The following is a 23506-nucleotide window of genomic DNA, read 5'->3' as shown; positions in this document are numbered from 1 at the left end:
ACTGCTCCACCGTACGCACAAACCGGTCAACATTTTGGGGGCCACGAATTGGATTCTCGTACCTACCACCCACTCTCTTTTTACGCGCGGTGTCGCTGACAATTTCCCTTTCACGGTGGAACGACTGGCTGTCGAGGTACCCATGAGGTGGGCGCCTTAATGGTTTGCTATAGAGTGGGTTAACGCCGGGTTGTCCGATAAATGGCAAAACTGTCCCCGTTAAAAGAGATCAAACGTAAATGCCCTTACAATAAACTGGGGATGAATTTTGGAATGTTCGACTTTTGTTGTTGCTTCAGACGTGAATTTAACGGTGAACCTTTTTTTAACGGTGTCAGACAGCTATTTTTGAAGCTGTCTCATAGTTTTGGAGCTTCAATCAGCATTTGTATCTTAAATGGCAGAACCGATTATTCAATGTCATCAGGATAGTCCAGCGTACTCAGCCTACTTCGGGTACAACCAAGGCAGCAAAACGAGGACAGAGATGTCTGTGAAAAACGTCAAATAATTGCATGGGAGAGTATTTTAAAAACCGTTAAAAAGCTTTGGAATGAATACAACAATATCTGGAAAAGTGTAACAAAATCTAGGGGGTCACGTTCCAAAATTTTCTAACAAAAACGCCAGAACACCTCAAACAAAATCCATAAATTGTTGGAAAATTGTAGAAAACGTATGGGATGCGAACACCATTTTTCAAGTCAAAAACGCCTTAAATTCGTACAATTTTTATTGAAAAGATTTAAAAAGCTTTTTAAACATTTAAAGTATAGAAAATCCTCGGGACATCACCTTCAATTGTTAAAAGTTTGAAACGTATGACCCATCTACTTAACGGACTAGCTACGTTTGGAGGTGTCTGGATTGCAATGATTGCAACAATTGAAATCAAGGATTTCGATGGTTATCGCATGACCTCCCCAATTAGGGTAGAATGTTTCATTCGTAATATGCAGCCCATCAATGCAGACCTTAGAGCGAGAACGAGAGAAGAAAATTCTTCATTTCGTTGTTTATTTATTTTACAAACCCGAAATGTTTAACTTTTTTATTAAAATTTGAACAATATTTACGAAAAATATTTGATGTACTTAGCGTGTTTCAGTTAAATAAACATCCCTCCCCATGCCTGCACGCCCTTATTTTTTTGCCTTTCTCCTTCCCTTCACACACAAGTTACGCTCGTTTGATTTTGCCACATGTGGTGCAAATAGTTTTGCTTGTTGCGAGAAAGCGCGCAATCCTCCCCTTTTTTCGGTTTGCGCTGTGCATAGGTTGGGCGAGGAGGATTGGCTCTGAGTGCATAATCTGCCAATTGCTTATTCCCAGCGGAGAAGCAAAAAAAACGAGGCATTGAGACAAGAGCATTATCGCGGGCACCACTACCAACACTACTGCTACAGCTATTGCCCCCGTCGGATAAGGGAAGGAAGGCCAAACCCTGACTCACAAAACCTTTACCGGTTGCAGACTGTGTTATCTTGTGCGTTAAGAATGTGAGTTGTGCGTTGTACAAACAGTAATGTGTACGTTTCGTTGAGCAGTTTGTGTTTGATAAGAATACTATCAAGAACGCTGCTCGAAAAGGTGCAAGTAGAATGGGGAGCCGAAGAAGAGTGCCTTTGGGGTGGCCATGATACGTTTTATCTTGCGAAAAGCAAACGCCAGTGTTGCTGATAAGTAGAAGTTGATAATTGCAGTGTGGAGCTTTAGAATCAATAATTGGTTCATACTCTTGACGTTTCGTACGGAAAATGAGACATTAGGCCGAAAAATTATGCATTTTAATTCTTAAAATACGTCAAATATTCCTATTTTCTTCATCCGTATCATCCGTAAACCCCAACATCTTAGACAGTTTCCTTTCCGTTTGTTTCATGCAATGACTTCAACAGATGTTAATTATCGTTCAGCAAACATCGCCAAGAGGCTTCCCAAGAAACGGATTTTTGAAGTGGCGTCATTTACAACTTGGTTCCTCTTTCTTCTTTTTTTTTTTTGGTTCCTCAATCTGTAGCTTAATAGAACGAAAATGAATCAAGAACTCAAACGAAAAGTGGATTCCGCCAAGAGTTCGTGTTTTATTTTGCGTGTCTTGGACTATTTTCAGCAACCAAGAGTTGAGAATCGCCGTGCGTGGCCGAGAACTTATCTCTCGAGTAGAAAACATTCAGATCAGTCTTTCTTTTTTTTTCCTGATTTCGTTATTTTCTCCCTTCCTACAATTTTTACGACGCTTAATGAAGCATTTTCCAACATGGTATGCTGGCGCACACACACACACATGTGGGGACGGCCAAACAGACTAAAAACAAAACAAAAAATCATTCACGCATTTCACGCAATGCCTAATTTCATCATGCAATGATGATTATTTGAGTTTTCTTGATCACATACATAGTAAGCAATACGGCCTGGCCGTCCCTTATGAATAAAAAAAAAAAAAAAAAAAATCACATACATAGCTCTCCCGTTCGCAGGCCTCCCCAGTATTAATGGCTGAAAGAAATGTTTTGCGCGGCCACAGCAAAAAATGCGACACCTTATTTCCCGTTTTCATCCGTAGCGAAAGGAACCAATCCAACCCCGTCATCTAACGCCCCGAAACGTTCCACAACATAACGGTTGCCTTTTTTTATGGATTGAGCGAATGTCGTGACTGTGGCGAAAGATGTGTGGTTCAGAAGCGTCCCAAAGGAAAGCAAAAATATTGTATATATATGTGGTTCCTGATGAAGGTGTTTTGGGGTGGAATAAAATGGGAAGAATCTGTCCAATTTTCGATTGTTCCCCTCTTTCCCTGCTGATACCATAACTTGCTGCCCCCCCAGATTAGACACGTAGCGTAATGAGGGAAATTTGGGCTCTTGGTGCGTTTGCCGTGGAGAGAAAAGTTCACACCTCACCGGCAAAAAAAACAGCACCCCCGTCACGAAAGACAACGACAACAATGGGAGAAAGCCTTTCTAGCGCGAGTGTGAGCGACACAATTTGCTGGCACCATCGTGCATCCCGCGGGAAAATAGCGCGGCATTTTCCAATTTATTTTGTGGCCCAGTTGTGTCTTGTCCACTTGCCCGTTTTTTTTTTTTGGTGAGATGTTTTGATGTGGGAAATAGGTCTTAACTCTGTCAAAAATAATGAGCAATTGTAGGGTATGATGTATTAATTGCAGGCCATGCACCAAGTTTTGAGAGTTTACGTAAAGTTATTTTTATGTGTCTTGTATTTGGTACTCATCTAATATTGTTACGTCGAATGTAGTCCACTGACATTGACTGCCACGTGGCTGTTGTTATAGACACAATAGGGTGAGATGTTTTATAGATTTGTTCTTCAACAAACGCTCGAAGTGAAAATTCCATCTTATGAAGGTCCGTCTATTCTGAGCTTACAGGTTCTTGGGCCAATAACTTGTGTTTCACGTTAGCCATCACTGGATGCTATTTGACGTGTTGCATGTAGATTCATCCGTAGTTTGTAATACATCGTATTGGTCTTCAAACAAGTTGACCTACACGCAGAAAAGCAGTTCGTTCTATGTAATCATCATGATTCGTTTTAAAACTAGCTTCAAGGAAAGCAGGCCTATTTTGAACCGTTAGACGTCTCCAAACTAATCCTCATAACACCTGACCGAATGCTTGGTTTGAAATATTACCTTTCGGAAAGTTTCTCTACAGTTATGTGTGTGGGAATGAGATACAGGAACGATACTGAAAATTGGACAGAGTTATCATTAGATTCAACAAACAATGCAATTATAGGACTTTTCCACACGAATTTATCAGATGTATTACTTTGGATCTTCGGTCGGCGGTCCGATGGTGTAGGCGACAGCGGCGTCGGTCTTCAAACGGCAGGACCGGGGTTCAAATCCGATCCGGTCCGTTCGCCCGTAGTGAGGACTGACTAACCAATTACGTGGTATCGGAGAATCTAGTAAGCCATTACTAGATTAGAAGGTTGTTGAGCCAAGATGAAGAAGAAACCTTTGGATCTTCAAGTTCCTTTGTATCTTGAAGCCATCCTGTAGAAGCTATTTGGCTTAAAGCCATTCTACACTCTACTCTCTGACTTATTGTAACCAATTAGTAAGCTGCTATAATAAATCAGTATTGTCATCGGATTACTTACTTACTTATCAGGTGCAACAACCGCTTTGCGGTAATGACCTGCCGCAGCAGAAGCCGGAACCGCCAATCCGTCATCCCGGCCTTGATGGCGGATGATTCCACGCCTCCTGTGTCCGTGTGGAATAGCCTAAAAGGACTTTCTGAACTGCCTGGCGAGCTTAATTCGCTGTACGACGGTGAGATCGTCATACAGTTAGATCGTACAGCTCGTCTAGCGTCTAGCGGCTCCTCCATTGTCCTTCCACACATACGGGACCAACAATCCTTCATCGGATTACCCAAGATTTAATATTTTAGAATTTTTCCTAACTGGAATAAAATTTAATTGCAATTGATATATCGATACGTTAATTCGGCAATAATCGACTTACCTGTACCGAGAGAGAATTGGTAAAGAAAACTGATATTTTTCGTATGTATGTTTCAACTCATAGATTCAAGTTTTGTGGCCTGGATATTGATGAAATCTCATACAAAAAAGGGCATCAGATCATGCTCATGTTAAGTATAAATCTTGAAGCAAAAATTCCACAATTCTCGCATCGTCTTATTAGATCAAAAACCTTCGACGATTCTGAAGATTGTCTGTAAAGTAAACAAAAGAAACGGTATCAAAAATAAATACATCAGTAGCTGATGTACCGTGATCCCATTACAAATTGAGTGATACAGCTCATATGGTCCCCAGACGTAAGACCCCATGTATGGCGAGTTTATTTGGGTTGCCCGTTCACTTTGTTTCGTTTGTGCATGTTCCTTGTTTATGCTTTACTTGCTGTTAAGCGGATGATACACACTCTCGGTACACATAATGTCTTCATGGTGCATCCGCTCGGAACGTCACTAAAGTTTGCATTACGGCGCGCTAGTTGGATGCACCATCTGGATTGCGTGTTGTGGTTTGGTGGATAAAGCAATACGTCGTTGATACCTCACACGATGCTGGAGCTGAAGTTGAAAACGGTCTGCTTTAGATCAGAAGATATTCCACCTTAGTATGTAACGGAAGTTTATTTTCCCCGCTCGCGAAGTTTGTGCTTACCTCACCAGAAACAAGTGCAGAAAAATGTCTACTCTTCGAGACGTGACTGCGTTGCACCCCTAAAAACCGCGTTCAATTGCCGTTGAATCAGTATGTCACCAAGGTCAACCCTGGTGCTCATTCTGAATACATTCTCAATCGAACGAAAAAGAGAAGGAGAAAACATAAGAAATTCCTTCAGTGGTTTACAGACTCCTTTGCCGAAGGTGAATCAGTTAGCAAGTGTAATGAGCTGGAACGTGTGAAATATTATTAACCTTCTGCCTTTCAGCAGAGGGAGCTACATCTTTCACTAGGGGGAATAAAGGAAAAATTTCTCCCCTTCACACAAGAAAAATGCAGAACCTCCGAACATCATTTCGCGTTGGGTTTTCTTTCTTCAAAAGGTTACTAATTGCTAGGAGAAATGTACTGGAATTTATTAGACAAAGTACAGTTTCAGCGCGGGACGCCGTACACACGCCAAGCACAAAACCATAGCCTTTGTAGCGATTATTTATGTGCTCTGCTGCTCTGTATGCAGTCCAGTCGTCAGCTGATAATGGCATGCCAAGAGTACGAAGAGCGTTCAGCACTTCGAGATCATGCACGAGTAAAAGGCCATCAGCTGTGCGATAATTCTACCACACTTTAGCGCTGCAATCTTAGGTTTCTTGAAAGGAATTCGATGCAGTGGGGAAACAGCTAGCAGTACGAAAAAAATATATTGAAATTGAAGTTGAGGAGATATTTCGTTTTTTTAATATTGAAACTGCTAATGAATGTGTTGTTTCAACGGACGAAAACAAACCTAAACTACAGCGACTATAGAAAGTAGGAAGTAATGTAAGTTCCAAACGCCATTGTTCCTCAATTGTGGTAAAATCGAAGAAGAAAGCTAAAGTTGTGCGCTTCAAAGAGATCTCCCCTCGCCAACTAATTGTTTCGCATTTGAAAAGGTAATGACATGCTGGGGGAGAGGATAAACAATGATTAGCACCATTTGTAATTGTAGAAAGTGAACGGAATCGATGGGGTTTGCGGTACCGGAAGAGGGAGAGCGAGAAAATAATTGAATGTTCCCAAAACCTTTCATTTAAGGGGATGTTTCCCGACTAAGGGAATTTTACAAAAGGATTACCACCTATTGGATATGGGCCGCTGTAATTCGAGGTAAAAGAAGATGCAGTTCTTCTGCATCCAAGATAAGCACGTTGGTGGTGCACCTGTAGCATTGGGGTAGTCGAAATAGTAATGTAATTATGTAGCTTTCCCTAAAGAGGGTGTTGCTTATAGCAGGAATCCTTACAAGAAAGCACTGGAAGGCGAGTAAAATGTCTTAACACGCTCGCACCCCAAAACTGTCTCATAAAACCCTAGTCATCCAGGCACCTCAGGCAACCCAGACTCTCGTCGCTCGTTTTACGCTAAATTTGTCAACTGTAATGCTTTATAAAGCGTGAATGCTTGCCCATATCGTTTTACCAACAACGGTTGTTGTTTTGCTGGTTAGCTCTGGTGTGTTGTTTATCGCACGAAGCAAAACGAATGCACCTTAGCAGCTTAATGTTGTTTGTCATTCCAGGCCCCGTACAGCTACCGTTGAGTTACGTTGACATTTTGCAGTTGTACCACACGCGAACAAAAGCACAACAAACCCAATACACACACACACACCTGTGTAAGAGCTAACCGATGGCGGCCACCATCATCCCCACCAATAAATGGGTGGAAATTTAATGATGCATGAAATTATGTTGACGACGCATCCATTACCCTGGCGGTAGAGAACGAGCGGAACGTGCGACAACACTGGAATGCACTTGCTACGGAAGCGATGCAGCGTAATACTGAACTTTACTGGAGTAGTTCAAAAATAGAAACAATCATAATTGATTTACCATACCCCTGATATGGTGTGGAAGCACAATGCGGTGTTCTACAAGCGACTAGAGAGACTCATCCCTTTTGCTCTGTCCCGATGGGGGTGGTCTTCGGGAGAGAGAGTATCATATTTTTCCCTATTTTTATGGCACATGTCCCGGCTTAATCGGGTTCATCCCGAGTGAAAAGAAAGGTCACTTTGGACGTAGCACCATCTTCATATCTTACGCTCTTTGCCCCCTTAAGATAAGGCGTGATCCAAATTTATTAAACCTCATCATGCCGAACCGTTGACGATGGGCTCGATGAATTTTTTTGACTAATGGTTTGGCACTTTGGAATGTTTTGGAGATGCATTAGTGTTTCAGTGTACTTCACAGAGTTTTCGAAACTTAACTTGCAACGTTTGATCAATTTCTGGACTCTTTTAAAGATGAGATGTAATATACTTTGGCATAATAGTACTCTGCTGCGCTTTCTCTATATGTTTGAATCTGACAATCTTCATCTTAATCACTGCACTAGAGTATTTCAGTCTTGTGATTACTGATGTACAAGATACATTTAATATAACATATATTAAATTTATCTTGTTAATTAACTCATCAGGGTACAAATGTGTTAAGAAAACGAATAGATTTTCATGTAGCCGATCCCTTGTTGTCTTGGTTGGTGATGCGCTTCTCTGGTCATGTGGTGCACTCGGTATATATGGACCAATGCACCAGACGGTGATGATCGGTGCGTTGTAACATTGAAAATCACTCGACCGTTTACTCCAAATTCACTTTTCACCTTCACATCGTATAGCGTTCGCATAAAGAAAAGCATAATACAGTCTTTCTTCTTCCAGCCGGTGCTCGCTCTATGTTGAGGTTCGAACATGGTTGAGGCATGGTCAGGTCCTCAATCAGTTTTAAATAAACTCAGTCCAGAGCTGCACAACTCTGTTTCAGATAATCTTTGGTAACTTTTAGCTGGAAGAAAGCAAAAGCCCAGAAGGCACTCATCTCAGTTTGGATAGTCCAGAACAGTTGTATTACGCGTATTTATGGAGTCTTGATTGCAGGGTTGGATCACTAGAGTTTGTAGAACTCATTGGAGGCGTGATTTCCCTAAATAATACGCTTCAAAAAATGTAATGCCTTGGTTGTTAAACGGAACTAACAGCCTACTCTTTGCATCCGGAATCGGTCTTTTCTATCCATTCTATCTCGATCTCTAGTCTCGATAAAATTTATTTATCCATGTGATCGTTTTATCCAAGTGACGTGCCATGTGATGCGAAGCTAAAAATTGGAGAAAAATTTTTGGAAATTTCGAAACCTGTGCTTTGTGCCCATGAAGCGAACAACGTTGAATAGCAAACTAGAGAGCGATTGCCTTAGTTCCTGATGAAGATCGAACGCTCGTCTTGCGGTGGCTATTTAATCTATAAATTAAATAGCCACCGCTTCAGGATGCTCTTCATGCTATTCATTCAACTTATCAATTCACGTCCCACACCGACGAACAAGTGCATCTGATCGCAACAGGAGACAGAGGACCAACGACGACAGGCGCGGGACCGATTTGTTTACATTCTGAGGTTGAGTTGCTGGTGTTGATCGCGAGTTTGGGTTTACGGTTACCATCACCACCACCAACATACAATACCAACGCGGTCGTGGTGTTGTGTTTCATTGTCATGCTGCACTCCCGGCCCGGGTGGCCTGTCCAGGGAGGGTTATGCTTGAGCCCGGGGGACTACACTACGCCCCGTTACACAAATGCGTTGTATCATTGGACGGAAAATGGGAATACTTTACTTGCTGGAATGTGGTCATGGAATGTTTCCAGCACTCGGCGACCCGCTTTGGCTCGTAGTGAGGAAGTGTGAGATGTTTCCCGATTAAACCTGCTCATGTACCGTAGATTGCACTGTAAGTTTTAAAAATAAACCGGTCACTTCCGCATATGTGTGTGATTACTGTTTGTTTGTCCACTGTGTCCATCCGGTTGTGTGACAATCTACTGGGAAGCTGTGGCTAGGAAAGCGAAAAATGATCTGCTGCTTGTTTGCCTCATCGGTGTTAATTTGTGAAGTGAGCTTTATAATGGAGTAGGAATTGCCAGGGAATTGCGCTTCGATAGTTGTAACATTTATATAACTAATATTTATTTTATACTAAACATATCTACCTGTAACAAGCGAACGTCTGAGATACATTTTAGTTTGAAATTTAAAACATCATAAACAAACATACATAAGCAATAAATTATATCCCTCTGGTGTAATGCTGCTCTGATGCTCCTCCCTCCCTGCCTAATAAAAGTAGAAAAAGGCACAACAACAAACAGACATTAAAGATTATCCATTGTTTACTGTCGACGGTCATAAATTCTATCACAAATGGAAACTAAAACAAACATTCGATGTCGCTTGGATGCATTGCATCAAACGCAACGAGCATGTATATTCATCCATGTCAAAATGGAAGGGAATTCTGGAGAAATTTAGCACCGAATTTGAAAGGGCATCACCGGGATCAGGAAAAATGTCTAGAAATGTTTTCTGTGTTTACAAAACGAGCTGGGTCTAGTTGGGAGGTATTGCTCTATTGGTTGTGCTCTATGCATGATCGTCTTATGATGTAAAGCGAAATAGATCGAACTTACAGAAAAGGAATGAAGTTCAAGAATTATTGCATGCACGGGATTGTCCTTTTATTTGTTTTATGAATCTTTTCTTTGGATTAATTGCCAGCTTTGAAAACCTTTCGCCCTGAAAAAAAATCTCTCTACTCTGCATTTTGCTTATGGAGAAGACTACGGAGGTGCGAAGGGATCATAATATCGTGCAAGCATCATAATCCCACAAAAGAACATAAATAATCCAAAACGATTATTGGAGAAATCCTAATGGCAAATTCGAAATGGAAGTGTTTCCAACTTCCATCGCTACTCGCTGGGATAAATGCAGAACAACTTACTATTGGCCAAAGACAAGTGAAAGGGTGAGAAACCTTTCTCCGCTTGCGGTACTCGCTTGGTACCGATTTCCTATCACAGTCCCGGGACGTTCTAATTCCACAATACAGCAGCCAAAAAAGGAGAACCGAATGCAGCGTATGGGCACGATGCCGGCGAATGGGGTTTGATTTAATTTATAGCCAACGGAAAGCATTGCCGGAATAGACGATTGATAGCAATGAGATACCGATGTGAAAGTGTGGAGTGAAAAAATACCTTTCAAGAAGTCGTCATCCATCGGCTGTAGACTATGGTGTGTTAGGGGACGCAGGAATATAATTTCGTTTTGAAGGGAAAAAACGATCTCTTTGGGAACCCTCCCAACCCATCGATTGGATCGCTCATGAATGGTGTTGCAGATATATTTGATCCATCTTCACATTGCACTTAACGTCTCCAGTGCGTTAGAATGTTCTGCGCATTTTTCATCATTTATGGATGAACGAAATATTTCGAAATTTAAAAATATGTTTTATTACCATGGAGAGAGTTGTTAAGCTCTGAAGAGGCTCAGCGATCAATTGATCGTTTGTCTTAATCATAGAATGAATCTTTTTTACCGATATTATTACATCTGGCCTAAAGTTGCGGAACGACAACGTCCCCTTGCTGTCAGATTTCCTTGTCAGTCTCTGGTGCATAGTGCTCTGGGCTAACAAAACTGTTAGGTGCCTAGTACTCGACCGGATTCAATGCTCTTAGTTTTTATCCGGTTGTCGTAGATTCTCAATTTTCTCAATCTTTTTGTATTCAGCATCAAACAAATAAATCGCCATCTTCAATTTTGAAGCTCAAGGACTCTTAAGTTTATGGATCCACGTATAAGTTTTAAGAATGCTTTAATAGATTATTAAAATGTTCAAAATCAAATATCAAATCTTCAAACTGCACGATAAAATGATATCTTTTACACCTCGAAAATATCGCGTTCAACCCATAAAAATTTAATATTAACAGCCAACCTTTTATCGATAAGCATATTAACAGTTGTTTATATTCACATTCGAGTTTATTACCCACATTTTAACTGTGCATTTTTTGATGACGGAAATTCCCGTTTGTGTAGCTAAAACCTACGGAAACAAGCATCGTTAAAATTCAAATGTTACATAGGAATTTTTGTTGATACATCTGAATCGTTCTAAGCTTCCAACCTCAGCATTATTCAACAAAAGTAGATAAGATAAACGGAATCTGCCTATCGTCCTCATCACTGCTGCTGCTGCTGCAAGCGAAATGAGCAGTTACACTGAGAAGTAATAAAATCTCATAATACAACTGACTAACAGCGAGGAACTCCCTTCGGATTAAGTACCCCCAAGTGTTTCCCTTTTTTAACGATCGCTCCACTTCCTTTTCACTGGATTCCACAGCAAGAAATGGAAACGAACCCTCGCAGACACACGGCGGCGGCAACTGTTGAAAGAAAGTGTTCATACACTTCCGAAGAGTTTTCGAGTATTTTGCGCATAGTTCCGTTGATTTACTTAGGCGCACGATCGCACCCAGACGGAGCTGGTCCGGAGTGGCGGACCACGATTCTTTACCCAAAAGGCCCCGGCATAAAAAGCAGTCGGCAAACGGTGCAAATGATATTGTTGTTCGCGTTTGTGTGTATCTTGAAGAGTCCCTTGTGCTCACTGGAGAGTATCATTTTAATAGATTTGCTAGCCTGCTGCTGCCAGCACACCGCATCGGCGATCGTTATGATGAAAGATGAGGAATGCCAATTCCAAACGGTCATGAGTAGTCGAGAAATCGCGCCGCTAGTTCGACTACTGATCAGCCCGATCATCGCCAAGTGCACTGGCGGTGGTTTATCGAAGGTGAAGTGCAGCGGACAGATCGTCTGTTTACGTCGCTTTCGGTGTACCGAGCACAAATGTGTAAATATGCAAACAATTAAACATCTTTATGACATCATCTGCTAGAGAAGATGGCAATGATCATGCATTTGATGTACAACACTCGGTAGTGTTGAGAATACAAAATGTAACTAACGCTGTTAGATACACACACGTTTGTACACACAAATGTGTTAGAAAATGGTGCTAAAGATGCAATTTCCTATTGCATTACGATGAGGTAATTTGCAATCTCGTCAGTCATTTATCAAAACAAGACATCCGTTGAAGAATGTAGTCATGGAGTAAGAAGAAAATGGCGTTAAAATAATTTTTATTGTTCTGATGGCCGACTAATTCATGATAGCATGATAATTTTATGTCTGTTCTGGGTTCTAAAATCTCGGCTAAGCTAGTGCTGGTTCCCATGGTACTTGCCTCATCTTTTATTGGGTTTTTCAATTTATGTTTACTAGAATATCATCTATTTACAATGACTAGATTTCTAGACTTTTATAACATTTTATTATAATCTGTTTTTAAACACCAAGTACTCAGCTACAAAGTGTTGACTCAAATGTACTGCACTAAAACAATAATTCCTATTCATAGCACATCACACTAGACTCCAAAATGAATAAATCAGACCTCTCACAGCCAATGAGTATGCTATCTCTCTTATCTCATCTCACGTTCGGCCTAAAAATTATCTTGTCTCTGTGAATGTCTTTATGTGCGGCATTAAAGACGGCTATTCCACATGTACATAAGATAAGGGTTCGTTCGTTCCGCAGATTCTTTTGCAGACCTTTCTCCTAATACATTCCGCCATAGCTACAGGGCGCGGCTAATCCAAACCCCGAAAAGAAATCAGTTCCCAACAGCTCTCAGCCGGTAGATTGCTTTCTAACAGTGGTCGTACTCGGAGGGTTTGAAGGTATGCCACAGATACGCGGACCCAGGCTGGGCCCCGTACGAAGTTGGCGTGTAAACGTGAACCCACTATTGCCACAGGGTTGCTCTCTAATCACGTGCCTTTCGCGCGGAGCCTTCTCTCGCTGTGGCAGTGGTTGTTTGCCAATGCACGTTTGCCGTAGCATAATAAGACGTTCGTGTGGTCGCCGTCGCTGTCGTGTTGCTGTGGTTGTTGGCTGCGGACAAACGAACATTCCGCGCACCGGGCAACCTACTTAACGGCGGCACATTTTGCTCGCATTCCAAGTTATCGGTCGGCGCGAAAGATAAAGCTGTCCAACGAATGATAGAGGCGTTTTTCCCATTTTCCGTGAGCAATTTTTGTTTGAAGTGAAGTAACTAAACTACAGAACAAAATGTTAGTTTTCTAAGGAAAATTAATTACAAGTTAAATGTTTTACATTGTTGTCTGTTTGGTGTTCAAAAAACATTATTTCTCAGATAAAGATATAGGTAACTTATTACAAATTCAAATGGTGACAAAATCCAGTCAAAAAATCAAAATACTGGTATCAAGATGGGAGTTTGTTGTGGCTTTGTTATTTTTAGCATGATCTTCCATGAGCAGTCACATTTCTTTCTGCTCTTACCACGATGTTTGATCGTTTTGAAACATGTGGCTTTAATTTAACTCTTTCCGGGGAAAATTATGATTTATATTTAGGAACCAACTTGCTTTACAATCATCTTCCTACCAGAAGTTGTCATTTTTAATTTAAATCTCGGTCATTTGTTGCGCCATATGGTATATTCTGTAGCATACTTCAAACGTTTAGTTACTTTTCGCCTGGTATGGATAATTTTAAACGGGCGTAGTGGTTTTTTTTGGAAGGAGTTAAAAAAGGATTGATTTTTTTAAGGGGCGTTTTTGTTAAATAAAAGTTTAAGGTTGATATAGAGTTTATGCCATCCGAGGTAAAAGTTTAAAATTTTCATTAGTGTACTCAGTAAATTTGCTGGCACAAATTAATGTTTTATAAGGTAATATCTAAGTGTTGAAAACTTGTGTACGATCCCTAACGTTCTGTCGGTTAGCAGGTGAATTGAGTAGAGGAAAAAAGTATGATCGTGAAAGGTAGAATCCTCCTGCCCTGAGATCAATCAGCGGTCATTCAGCATCGCAAATAGAAATGAAAACTAGAAAAAAAATCACATTAATTGATGACATCTTGACAATAATGGGAGGGTATATCGATTATGTAAAAAAAAAAGAAATCATTACAAGAACATTAGCTAGTTGTCCTGTCGTATTGAAAGCAACCAGAAGTCTTGATGGGTTGAACAATCCAATCCACAAGAATGCATCAGAATATTGCTAGACAGACCACATAAGGACCTTGGGTCAGGTTTGATTCCGCTTGATCCAGCCAACGAGCTCACTGTACCTCCTCTAAGCCACGTGCCAAACGGGTTGCTGATGAGCATTTTCCTGCTGGGGCATGAGACTAGCATCCTCAACACGTCCCCAAGACATCGTGTCCTTCCGGCTTTAATTACCGTCAGGATATCGGCACTGCCAAATATCTCAGTTAGCTGCGTTGTTTCTTCTCCTTCACCACACACACCGCTAAAGATAGTCCTTAGCACCCGCCGTTCGAAAATGGCTTCTGCATTGACGTCCTCCGTCAGCATAGTCCAGGTCTCGTATCCTTTAGAGGACTTCCGGACGTATGACTTTCCTTTCGAAGCGGTTATTTTTGGGGTGGCTTGCATCACCAGCCTCATCGAAGGGCCTACACAGTTGTAGTGGTTTAAAGTCCGGTAGAAGGCCAGAACAGAAGGACAGCCAGCCGTTTCTAACATCGAGAACACTACGACTTAAGACTTAAGTTAAGATTAATATTGAAATTATTCTAGTCAAAAGTAACTTATCCACAAGTAGTAGTAGGTGCCCTTCTCACATAGTATTCCAAAAAGAAGACATTCTGTACTTGTTTGCAGACCTCCAGTAACGAAGAAATTTGCGATTGGACTTCCCTAATACATCACAGAATGCTGAAAATAATATATTAAATTTTGGCAATTTTTTCTGACTTTCTGTTGTATTTTGAATGTACACACAAGTCATCGAGAGGTAAAACAATTCCGTATGCTCGGTTTACGTATCAATATGGTGCGGTCGATGCATAGAAGGAGCGTTCGTCAAACTGCTGAAGAGCACATAGTAGGAAACAAACGGTGGAAACAGAGCTGCCGTTTAAATTGAAAAATAGCCGTTTACGGTCATCATCTCATATTCATCTTGTTCGTACTTCGTTATTTCATTTTTCTTGCATTACCGTACCGGTTCGGGAACATAATATGCTGGTGAAGGCAGTTGATAAAGGAAAAGCTGGCAAGTCAAACGGGCACTATGTTTTTACCACCCCTTTGATGCAGTGCGTGATATTCTCCGCTTTTGCATGATTAAACCGTTGGATACATCTGTAATACCAAAGAGAGAGAAGGTGTCAGTGCATGGGAGGAAAGCGAGTTGCGTTCATGAACAACGCCCGCAGTGATTTGCATGCATCACACACACCCTGTTGCGAGATAACCGCTAGGAGATCGACTGTCTTCGTGCTCCCTATTTCGCGACATGATTAAACAGCTGATCCGTGCGAAGGGGAGGCATGAGAACACGGGGACAGTATTCAATTAGCATAATCAACCACTTCCCTCCGTATGGTACCATGTGGGGTGTTTGTCCCTTGCAACCCATAACATAATGTTTTAGTACGAAAGTTGCCAAGTGAGGTAAACGGGCGGACCTAGATTTGGTTCGTTTATGGTGCAGCAAAGCACGCACATCCCGCCAGCAATGTTTATAATGCGAGTTTTGCTCGTGTTGATGATCGTCGATCACGATCAGCAACATCCGGCTGCACTCGATAGGAAGACGTCAGCGTACGGGAGACTGAAAAATCATTAACTATACAAGTTAGACATCACAACTAACGAACGAGCCATTTTATAGGGTCTGATTTCACTTAAAGGGAAAGCTATCCACTCCCAACACTCTCTTGACTTGATCGATTGTTTTGTAATAATTTTCTGCATTTTTTCTCCTTTTTTTTTGTCTCCTCTTTCCAGGTTAAGTATGTAGCAAACTGCGCGCTGCGTAGGAATATGTAGGACAAAACGTGATCCAATCACTCAACATCCGGCGGTGGAAATCTCATCTCAAAATTCTTCCTACCTTAAAAGAGGAATCAGAAGGAAGAGAGCGTTAGGCGGGATCATTAAAGAGAGGTCGGTCTCTAACTACCGGTGTCGACGAAAGTAGCCTTTCCTGTGCAGTGGAAAGTAGCCTTTCCTGTGCACGCCACGTGCTTAATCGAAAGAAAGCACGCGCGTGCATCTGATCGTCTAAACCAACAACGACCATCTGTGGAGAAATTAATTAAGCTTCGAAGAGCTAGATAGGAAAACACAACACAACAGGATGCCGCTACCAAAGCGTCTAGTGCAGCCGGTGTTCGTTGCACGGTCGGTGTACGTGCGCGAAGAGCTGCCGGCCGAGCTAGAGACGGTCACCAATACGACACTGACGAACATTGTGCGTCAATTGTCGTCACTGTCGAAGCATGCTGAAGATTTGTTTGGTGAGCTGGCACGAGATGCGGGCGGTTTGGCGGAACGGGCCAACTCGTTGCAGGCGCGCATCGATCGGTTAGCGATAAAGGTCACACAGTTGGACAGCACGGTGGAGGAAGTGTCGCTGCAAGACATTCAAATGAAGAAGGCGTTCAAAAGTGCCACCATGTTCGACCAGCAGATATTCTCCCGGGCGACAATGCCTTCGGCGATGCTGGAGGTGTATAAGGTGAGTAATTTAATAATTGCTAATGAATAGAATTCACACAACAGGAATGAAGTTCAAAACCCATCCGGGGATTGTTTCCACTTTGTGTGGACTGACTATCATCTAACTAAGTGTTCGCGAGTCCTAGTATAGTAAGCTTGGTAATTCGATGACCGGGTGTGACCAAGTAGGTCGATAAGCCAAGATGAAGTAGAATATTTGAGACTATTTTTAAAATTTTAGTTTATGTATTATGGCTCGGCGCCTGCTGAGAATACCACAGCTTTTTTTTGAGCTGTTTTTGTACAAATTTATCAAAACATTTCCTCCATGTTTTTTTGCCTTATTGCCCGTTTATACTTGGTAATTTTGAGACTAATTTATGCTCTTTTTCTTACCTCTGCTACAGACTTGCGATAAACCACCACCACTGGATAAGCTCAACTGTTATCGGGATGATGGTAAAGATGGTCTGAAATTCTACACCGATCCCAACTACTTCTTCGAGCTATGGCGACAGGAGATGCTGAAAGATACGGAGCGCGTTATGCACGATCGTGGTAAAAAGGTACACAAACCACGTGCCGAAGGTGCCGGTGCCGATGGTGGCGGACGACAGAAAAAGCGACCACGTGCACCACACAACACACGCGAAAAGCAACGCCAGCGTGCCATTGGCCACGGTGAAACGCTGATGCCAAATAATGTCATCTACCGTACGCCAAATGCAATCATCGGTTCGCAGGAGGAAGCTATTTACAACAGCGCTATGGCTGCGGCCGGTGGCAGTATGATCTACGACTCCCGATCATCCTCGGCTATGGGTGGTAGTAGCAGCGGTGGTGGTGCAGCCCGACCGAACTCGATCGAACTCCGGCGAAGCTATCAGCAACCGAACGAAATGGTTGATGGAGGTGGCTATGCTCCACCATCACCGGGCGGTGGTTATCACCATCAGCAGATGGCTGCCCAACTACAGCACCAGCAGGCCGGTTACCAGCCACAGCAACCCATCTACGATCAGTATGGTAATCCGACGATTTACGGTTCCGGTGCGAACCAAATGTCGCAGGAAAGTTTGTACGCTCCCGGTACACCTTCTCGGTCGAAATCACGCCCATCGCAGCCACCACCGGCACCACCCTCATCCGGCAGTGGCGGTGGCACACCGAATGCCTCGAACGCAAACACACCAACGCGCAGTCGCAGTCTTTCGACGGGTCGTGATAATCTACCACCGCCACCACCGATACCGGAGGGATTGCAATCGCCACCGCATGGTATGAGCAATGGTGGCACGAGCGTTGCGGCTAAGTTGCTGCTAAACCGAACGGGATCACGGGCAGGATCACCGCAGCTCGGCATGACCGGACAGCAACAGCAGCAGCACCAGCAGCAACAGCAACAGCAGCAACATCAACACCAGCAAGTGGTCGTGCAGTCGATGATGGACCAGAATCAGCTTGCGCTGGCACAGCTAAACCAGCAGATAAACAATCTAAACAATCTCAACATGCAGCTGAACCAGATGTCGATGAATGATCTACCGCCACCACCACCGATTCCGGAACAGGTAAGTGTGTCATGGGGCTTTATTTGCGGCCGACGCAGCCATTATCGGTGACGACTTGAAACTATCGGTTCCCTTGGTACTTTCTGCTAATGAGCGTTCACATTACAGTCCAAAGCTCTCTTTAATAGTTCCGTCTTCGTACGTTTGCTTGCTCCGTCTGCTTCTGAATGATGCTTTAAGTGAGTAGGTAAGCCGTTTGTGGAAACGTTGCCGCGTTTCCAAAAAAAAAAGGATCAATGTATCTGCCTGTTACTACGGTTGTAATTTTGTGTAAACTAAGCTGAACATTTTTACTTCGTTGTGTGATCTATTGTTACTGTTAACTTCGTTGCTAAATGAAGTTTACGAATTCCACCCTTATGTCGTAATATGCCTCTTAATACATCCTTTATATAAACCCTCAAAACCATATCCATTTACTAAAAGAGTCAGCCGGTATAATAACGACCAACAATTAGTGATGATCGATCCGCGGGTCTGAGTCCGATCAGTGTGCGATATATCGTGTTCTATCGTGTGTTGTTATACATATTGTTGTATTATATATCGTCTTCTGGATCGCAGGATGATGCTAGAATCTTCTGGATCGTTGTTGTCCGAAGTTACGATCGTTCTAAGGAAGCAGTACTCCTCTACTACCACAAGATCGTCGCCATCAATTGATACTCAATTAATAAATTAATACTTCTGAGTCGGGCTCCATCACGGTGAGAGCCTCCAGCAAGCAGGTGTTTTGTCTTCGTCGCATTGATCCTCAATTCAATTCTATTGGCCTCGTGTTTAAATCGGGTGTACGCCTCGCACAACGCCGCAGATATCCGTCCGATGATGACGATGTCATCCGCGAACCCAAAGTAATATTAGAGTTTGGGTGAAAATTGTGCAACGTATGTCGAAGACCAGGTTTTGCATACTCAGTCCATAGTGCCCTCAGCAGCCGTACCATCTTCCCAAGGGATCAGTTCTGCTGCCTGGTGTTCGTCCCGATCCATCGCATAGTCGGACGTCTTGAAGTCAATGAACAGGTGGTAGGAATCTGGTGCTCTCGTTATTTTTGGAGGATCTGCCGTAGAGTAATAATTTGGTCGGCAGTAGATTTCCTTCCAACAAATCCAGCTTGGTAACTTCGAACGAAATCTGTAACAAGGGGCGCAAGTCTGCAGAAGAGTATTCGGAACAATATCTTATAGTCAGCAATCCAAACTTTGATGGCCCCGGTTTCACAGTTCAGCCAGTCTCCCTTTTTTACACTGGGTGTATAACACCCACTTTCCACTCGCCCGATAGTTCTTCCTGTTCGCAAATGCTCATCCAATAATCAGCCAATGCATGATGGCGGCAAGGCTCTTCTAACCCATCATGTGCAATTCTATCATCAGTTGTTTCAAAGCTCTGGAAGCGCATAAAAAATATTCGAAATACATAAATCAGCTGTGGGATGGATTCACACACATTTGGGGAAACCTTTTCATTCGAAAAGAATTGGGAATGTGTCTTAAATCTATTATGCGTACCCTTTGCTAAAATGTTCGCAATTTAAACACATGTTTCTGTTACGTTATCTGCAATATTTGTATATTCTCTCCTCTAATATACCTCTTTCTCTGCCATTTCGTCACCTTTGTAGCTATCACCCAAACAATCACCACCAAATGTGGCACCTCCACCTCCACCACCACCACCGCCAATGCTGGACGGTCCGCTAAGTCCTACGAAGGCACCGATGGCGAACGGCGATCTGTACAATATGCCGAAAATGCACCAGCTGAAGAAGATTCCACCGCAGGAGAAGATAACCTACGATGATCCGCGCAGCGACCTGATGAAAGCCATCCGAGACGGTAAAATATTTTGATGCAAAAACCAAATTCAATCGCGCTAATCGCTATTTCCACTTTATACACAGGTATCAAACTGCGCAAGGTAGAGAAACAAAATCACGAAGCGAAGGAAAACGATCGCAACAAGGGTTTGCACGATGTGGCCTCGATTTTGGCACGGCGCGTCGCCATCGAACTATCCGAGTCGGAATCGTCCGAAAGCGATGACGACAGCGAGGGCTGGCAGGAAACGAATGAAACGTCCGCATGACATCAGGAGAGCGTTGCGGCAGGTGGCGGTGGTGGCAAGAAAAAGTGAAACAAGGTGTAGCGCCTCTTTCGATAGGGCGCTGATTCTTCCCTGCCGTTAAAAAAACGGTGAAATCATCCTTTCAAAAACATTGATAATGGAGAACAAATTCGGCTCCGAGTTGTGGGTGAAGCTGTTAAGCAGCGATATAATCGTATCAACAGCAACAGCAGATATGGGTAGGGATGAATGGTAAAGAGTCGCGCGTATCGATCGTAAAGAGGACTGCAATCGGTGCAACAAAGACGGGTTTTTTCGCGATTTTTCCGGCTGCGATATTTTGTGTATTTATTTTTGAGAACGAGCGCAAGCGAGAACCGATTTGTAAGGGTGGCAGTGATGAAAATTGATTCCACTCTGATGTTGATAATGATGATCGCGAATGAGAGAGGAACACATTTAATATTCGAGATTATATTATAGGTTGTAGTTGAACATCAAGCGCGCTATCGTTAAGTTCTGGTTAAGTTGTACAAAGATATTTTTTTCACTCTATTTATACTATACAAGCGAGAGTTTAGGGCATCGCCTATACAAGAAGGATGTGGTTACCCGATCATGATAATAATGATGATTCGAAGGAGCGATTTTTGGAGTTCGCACTTGTTGCGCATACATTCTAATACATTCTGTAAAGATTCTTAGTTTTAATTGTCCCAAGTTTTCGAATACTATTCACTTCGTTTCACGCTAACGGGGAGAACGATTAAAAGATCTCCGGTTGCTGGATGGATGGATGGGAGCAAATCACAAAACGCTCTAACGCGTCGTGCGCATATATCAAAATGTTAAACAAATGTGCGTAAACTGGTTTAGTGTTGGAGAAGGAAACTTACTACTGACAAAACCGTTAGCACGCACTAAAAAAGGAAAGAAAAGTCTTGGAAGAAAAAATACAATTTATATAAAACTTTGTAAAACCCGTAGCATTACACCAATGTAGTCGTATAAGATAAGAAGCAACAAAAAAAAAACAGTCACAGGTTCGGTCATTTACCAACACTACTCTAGTAGCAAAAACAGTGAAAGAAACAAATGCAAACGAGAATGCCAAAACAATAGAAAGAGAGACAGAGAGAACAAGGAAATATTTGTTTCTATTATTCGTAAGTGCGTAATGGAGGATTTTTGAGGACATCATCTTTTGCTTTGAGATGCGACATTATCACATCCTTGCTGACGGGATATTGAAGATTGATAAGCATTTAGCGACTGGTTCGTAGTGATGTTTAGTAAAGCCCGTTCGCTGCCTTGATTGCTTTTGGAAATTGGGTAAAAACGCATTTGTTCGTTACAATAGGTAGCATTAGAAGACGTAATTGTTCGTAGTGAAAAAAAAGTTTCAAAATCGCTTTATTACTATGTTGTCTGTGCTGATTGAAATTCTTTTAGTTTTGTTGTTTTGTTTTTTAAGTTGTGTTCGTATTCGAATGCATATATTTGTCATACATTTTCTTACGAAAAGAATATTCCTACAGCAAGCTCCTATCACACTCTAAAACACACAACGATGAAAATGCGCTTTGTTTAGATACTTTCTACATCCCTTTTTGATGTTTAACTTTTATTTTAACGACTCTAGATTTTTGTATTTTTTTTAAATATAATGTTAATTCATTTTCAATTAATACCCCTTACTTATATAACTACTTACACGGGTAGGTCACACATTTTGTTAGAGAGTTTGTATTTTGCCGTATTATAAAGCTTGTATCTTTTGAACTGAACGTCCTATTTGCATGAAATTTTCATGAAAGGTGATTTGCTATTTGCTGTCGATCTAATGACATTTAGAGGACAATTTTAAAAATTCTTCTTGCTATCTTTCACTTCCAAAGCTGTAATCTCCTTGCATCTACGATAAACAATTGTTCGCTGACCTGAGTTTTTATTTGAAAATTGCCAATCTTTGTGTTCTTAAATGGTGGAATTAGAATATGACTTCAAAAACCTGATCAGGATCATACTATATTAAATGTTCGCATAATTCCTTTCCTTTTTTGATGATCCAATCGTTTTAATTTTCAGCTGAATAGATATTTTCTTGTGACGGGAATCTGTTTTAGAAGAGTTCGAATGCATGATGAGCACACGGGTACTAATGAAAATATTTTATCAGTCCTCACTTACGATTTCTTGTGTAATTGTTTAAATTATGCAAAGCTGAGTAATAAGGCTATCGTTTGAATTTTAAGTTGAAAGCATTAAAAATCCTTAAGAACTTCTTCGCCTATTTTGATCGTCTTTATGAGTTAATTACTTAATTTTTGTAAAAAGTCAAATTTTTATACAAAAAGATTTTTTAAATTTAATTGTAAATTTCATTAGTTATACAACAAATAGTCTCATCTTTATTGAAAATTTAATGCAAATACGACGAGCAGATCAAAAGATACTAGCTTTTTATTCCGGCAAAATGCAAACTCCCATACAAAATGTATGACCTACATTTTGCTGCAGGGTAGGTGATTATAAAAGTAAGGGTGTATTCTTGGTCATTGAAATGAAGGTTAACCGGGGAAAAGCAAAACAAGGAAGCACACGAAAACAATATACTAACATACAAAAGGTTAATAAGTAATACTCCAAAACACAAAAAGACATTTAAAATTTAACTAATGCATGTAGTGTAAATGCGAGCAAAATTTGTAAAACGCTTGAAGAGGTAAAACAAAACAATTGTGGTAAAATGTGGGATGAAAAAGGATAAAAAGAAGCAAAGAAAAAAGGGAGAAAAATTGCATTCGTGCTTTTGCGCTGCACTGTAGATGTTGAAAACGAAGAAGAAAAAAAAACTATCGCTCAAATGTTCACACCGTTCAAGAATACTAGTAGAGCTTTAAAGTGAATTTATTCACGCTTGCTATTTAGGACTTGGCTTCTTCTATTCGCGCTACAAACAAAAATGCATCCTTACTACTACTTTTTTAACCAGTGTGTAAAGTCAAATTAATTTAAAACTCGTGTCATGGAAAATGCTCAAATTTTGTTTTCATTATTAGGCCTAGCGTATAAAATCGGTTTTCGAATGCTTCTCTATTTCTCTACCATGCGATACTACCGCTTGCAATTTTCCTACTCAAATGTTTACCTTTTTTACGTTGCTTTTATGAACAATTTTCCAAGGAAACGATATTTAAAAGA

At 41.6% G+C, this 23506-nt stretch overlaps 3 protein-coding genes across 7 annotated transcripts in view; 2 read left to right on the top strand and 1 right to left on the bottom strand.

The window, feature by feature from the left end:
• Positions 1–20367, top strand: part of LOC126564281 (actin-binding protein WASF2) — a 501777-nt gene extending 481410 nt beyond the window's left edge. The window contains exons 2-5 of the mRNA XM_050221283.1: positions 16281–16680; positions 17069–18232; positions 19860–20073; positions 20139–20367. Coding sequence (XP_050077240.1) covers positions 16281–16680; positions 17069–18232; positions 19860–20073; positions 20139–20323 — 1963 coding nt within the window. The 3' untranslated portion in view covers positions 20324–20367. The remainder of the gene's footprint in view (positions 1–16280; positions 16681–17068; positions 18233–19859; positions 20074–20138) is intronic.
• Positions 1–23506, top strand: part of LOC126564894 (immunoglobulin-binding protein 1) — a 526173-nt gene that overhangs the window by 330578 nt on the left and 172089 nt on the right. The gene's annotated exons all lie outside the window — the stretch shown is intronic.
• LOC126564165 (nicotinate phosphoribosyltransferase) overlaps positions 1–23506 on the bottom strand; it is a 47657-nt gene that overhangs the window by 21995 nt on the left and 2156 nt on the right. For 4 of the 5 annotated variants that reach the window (XM_050221124.1, XM_050221120.1, XM_050221122.1 and 1 more), the window contains exon 1: positions 2465–2470. The exons of the other annotated variant lie outside the window; for it this stretch is intronic. The gene's annotated coding sequence lies outside the window, so the exon portion shown is untranslated. Of the gene's footprint in view, positions 1–2464; positions 2471–23506 lie in introns of those variants that run through there. 5 annotated transcript variants of the gene reach the window in all.

Source organism: Anopheles maculipalpis, chromosome 3RL, assembly GCF_943734695.1.
Source record: "Anopheles maculipalpis chromosome 3RL, idAnoMacuDA_375_x, whole genome shotgun sequence".
Taxonomy (NCBI): domain Eukaryota; kingdom Metazoa; phylum Arthropoda; class Insecta; order Diptera; family Culicidae; genus Anopheles; species Anopheles maculipalpis.
Note: the sequence above shows the minus strand (reverse complement) of the source record. Positions and strands in the feature narration are given on the sequence as shown.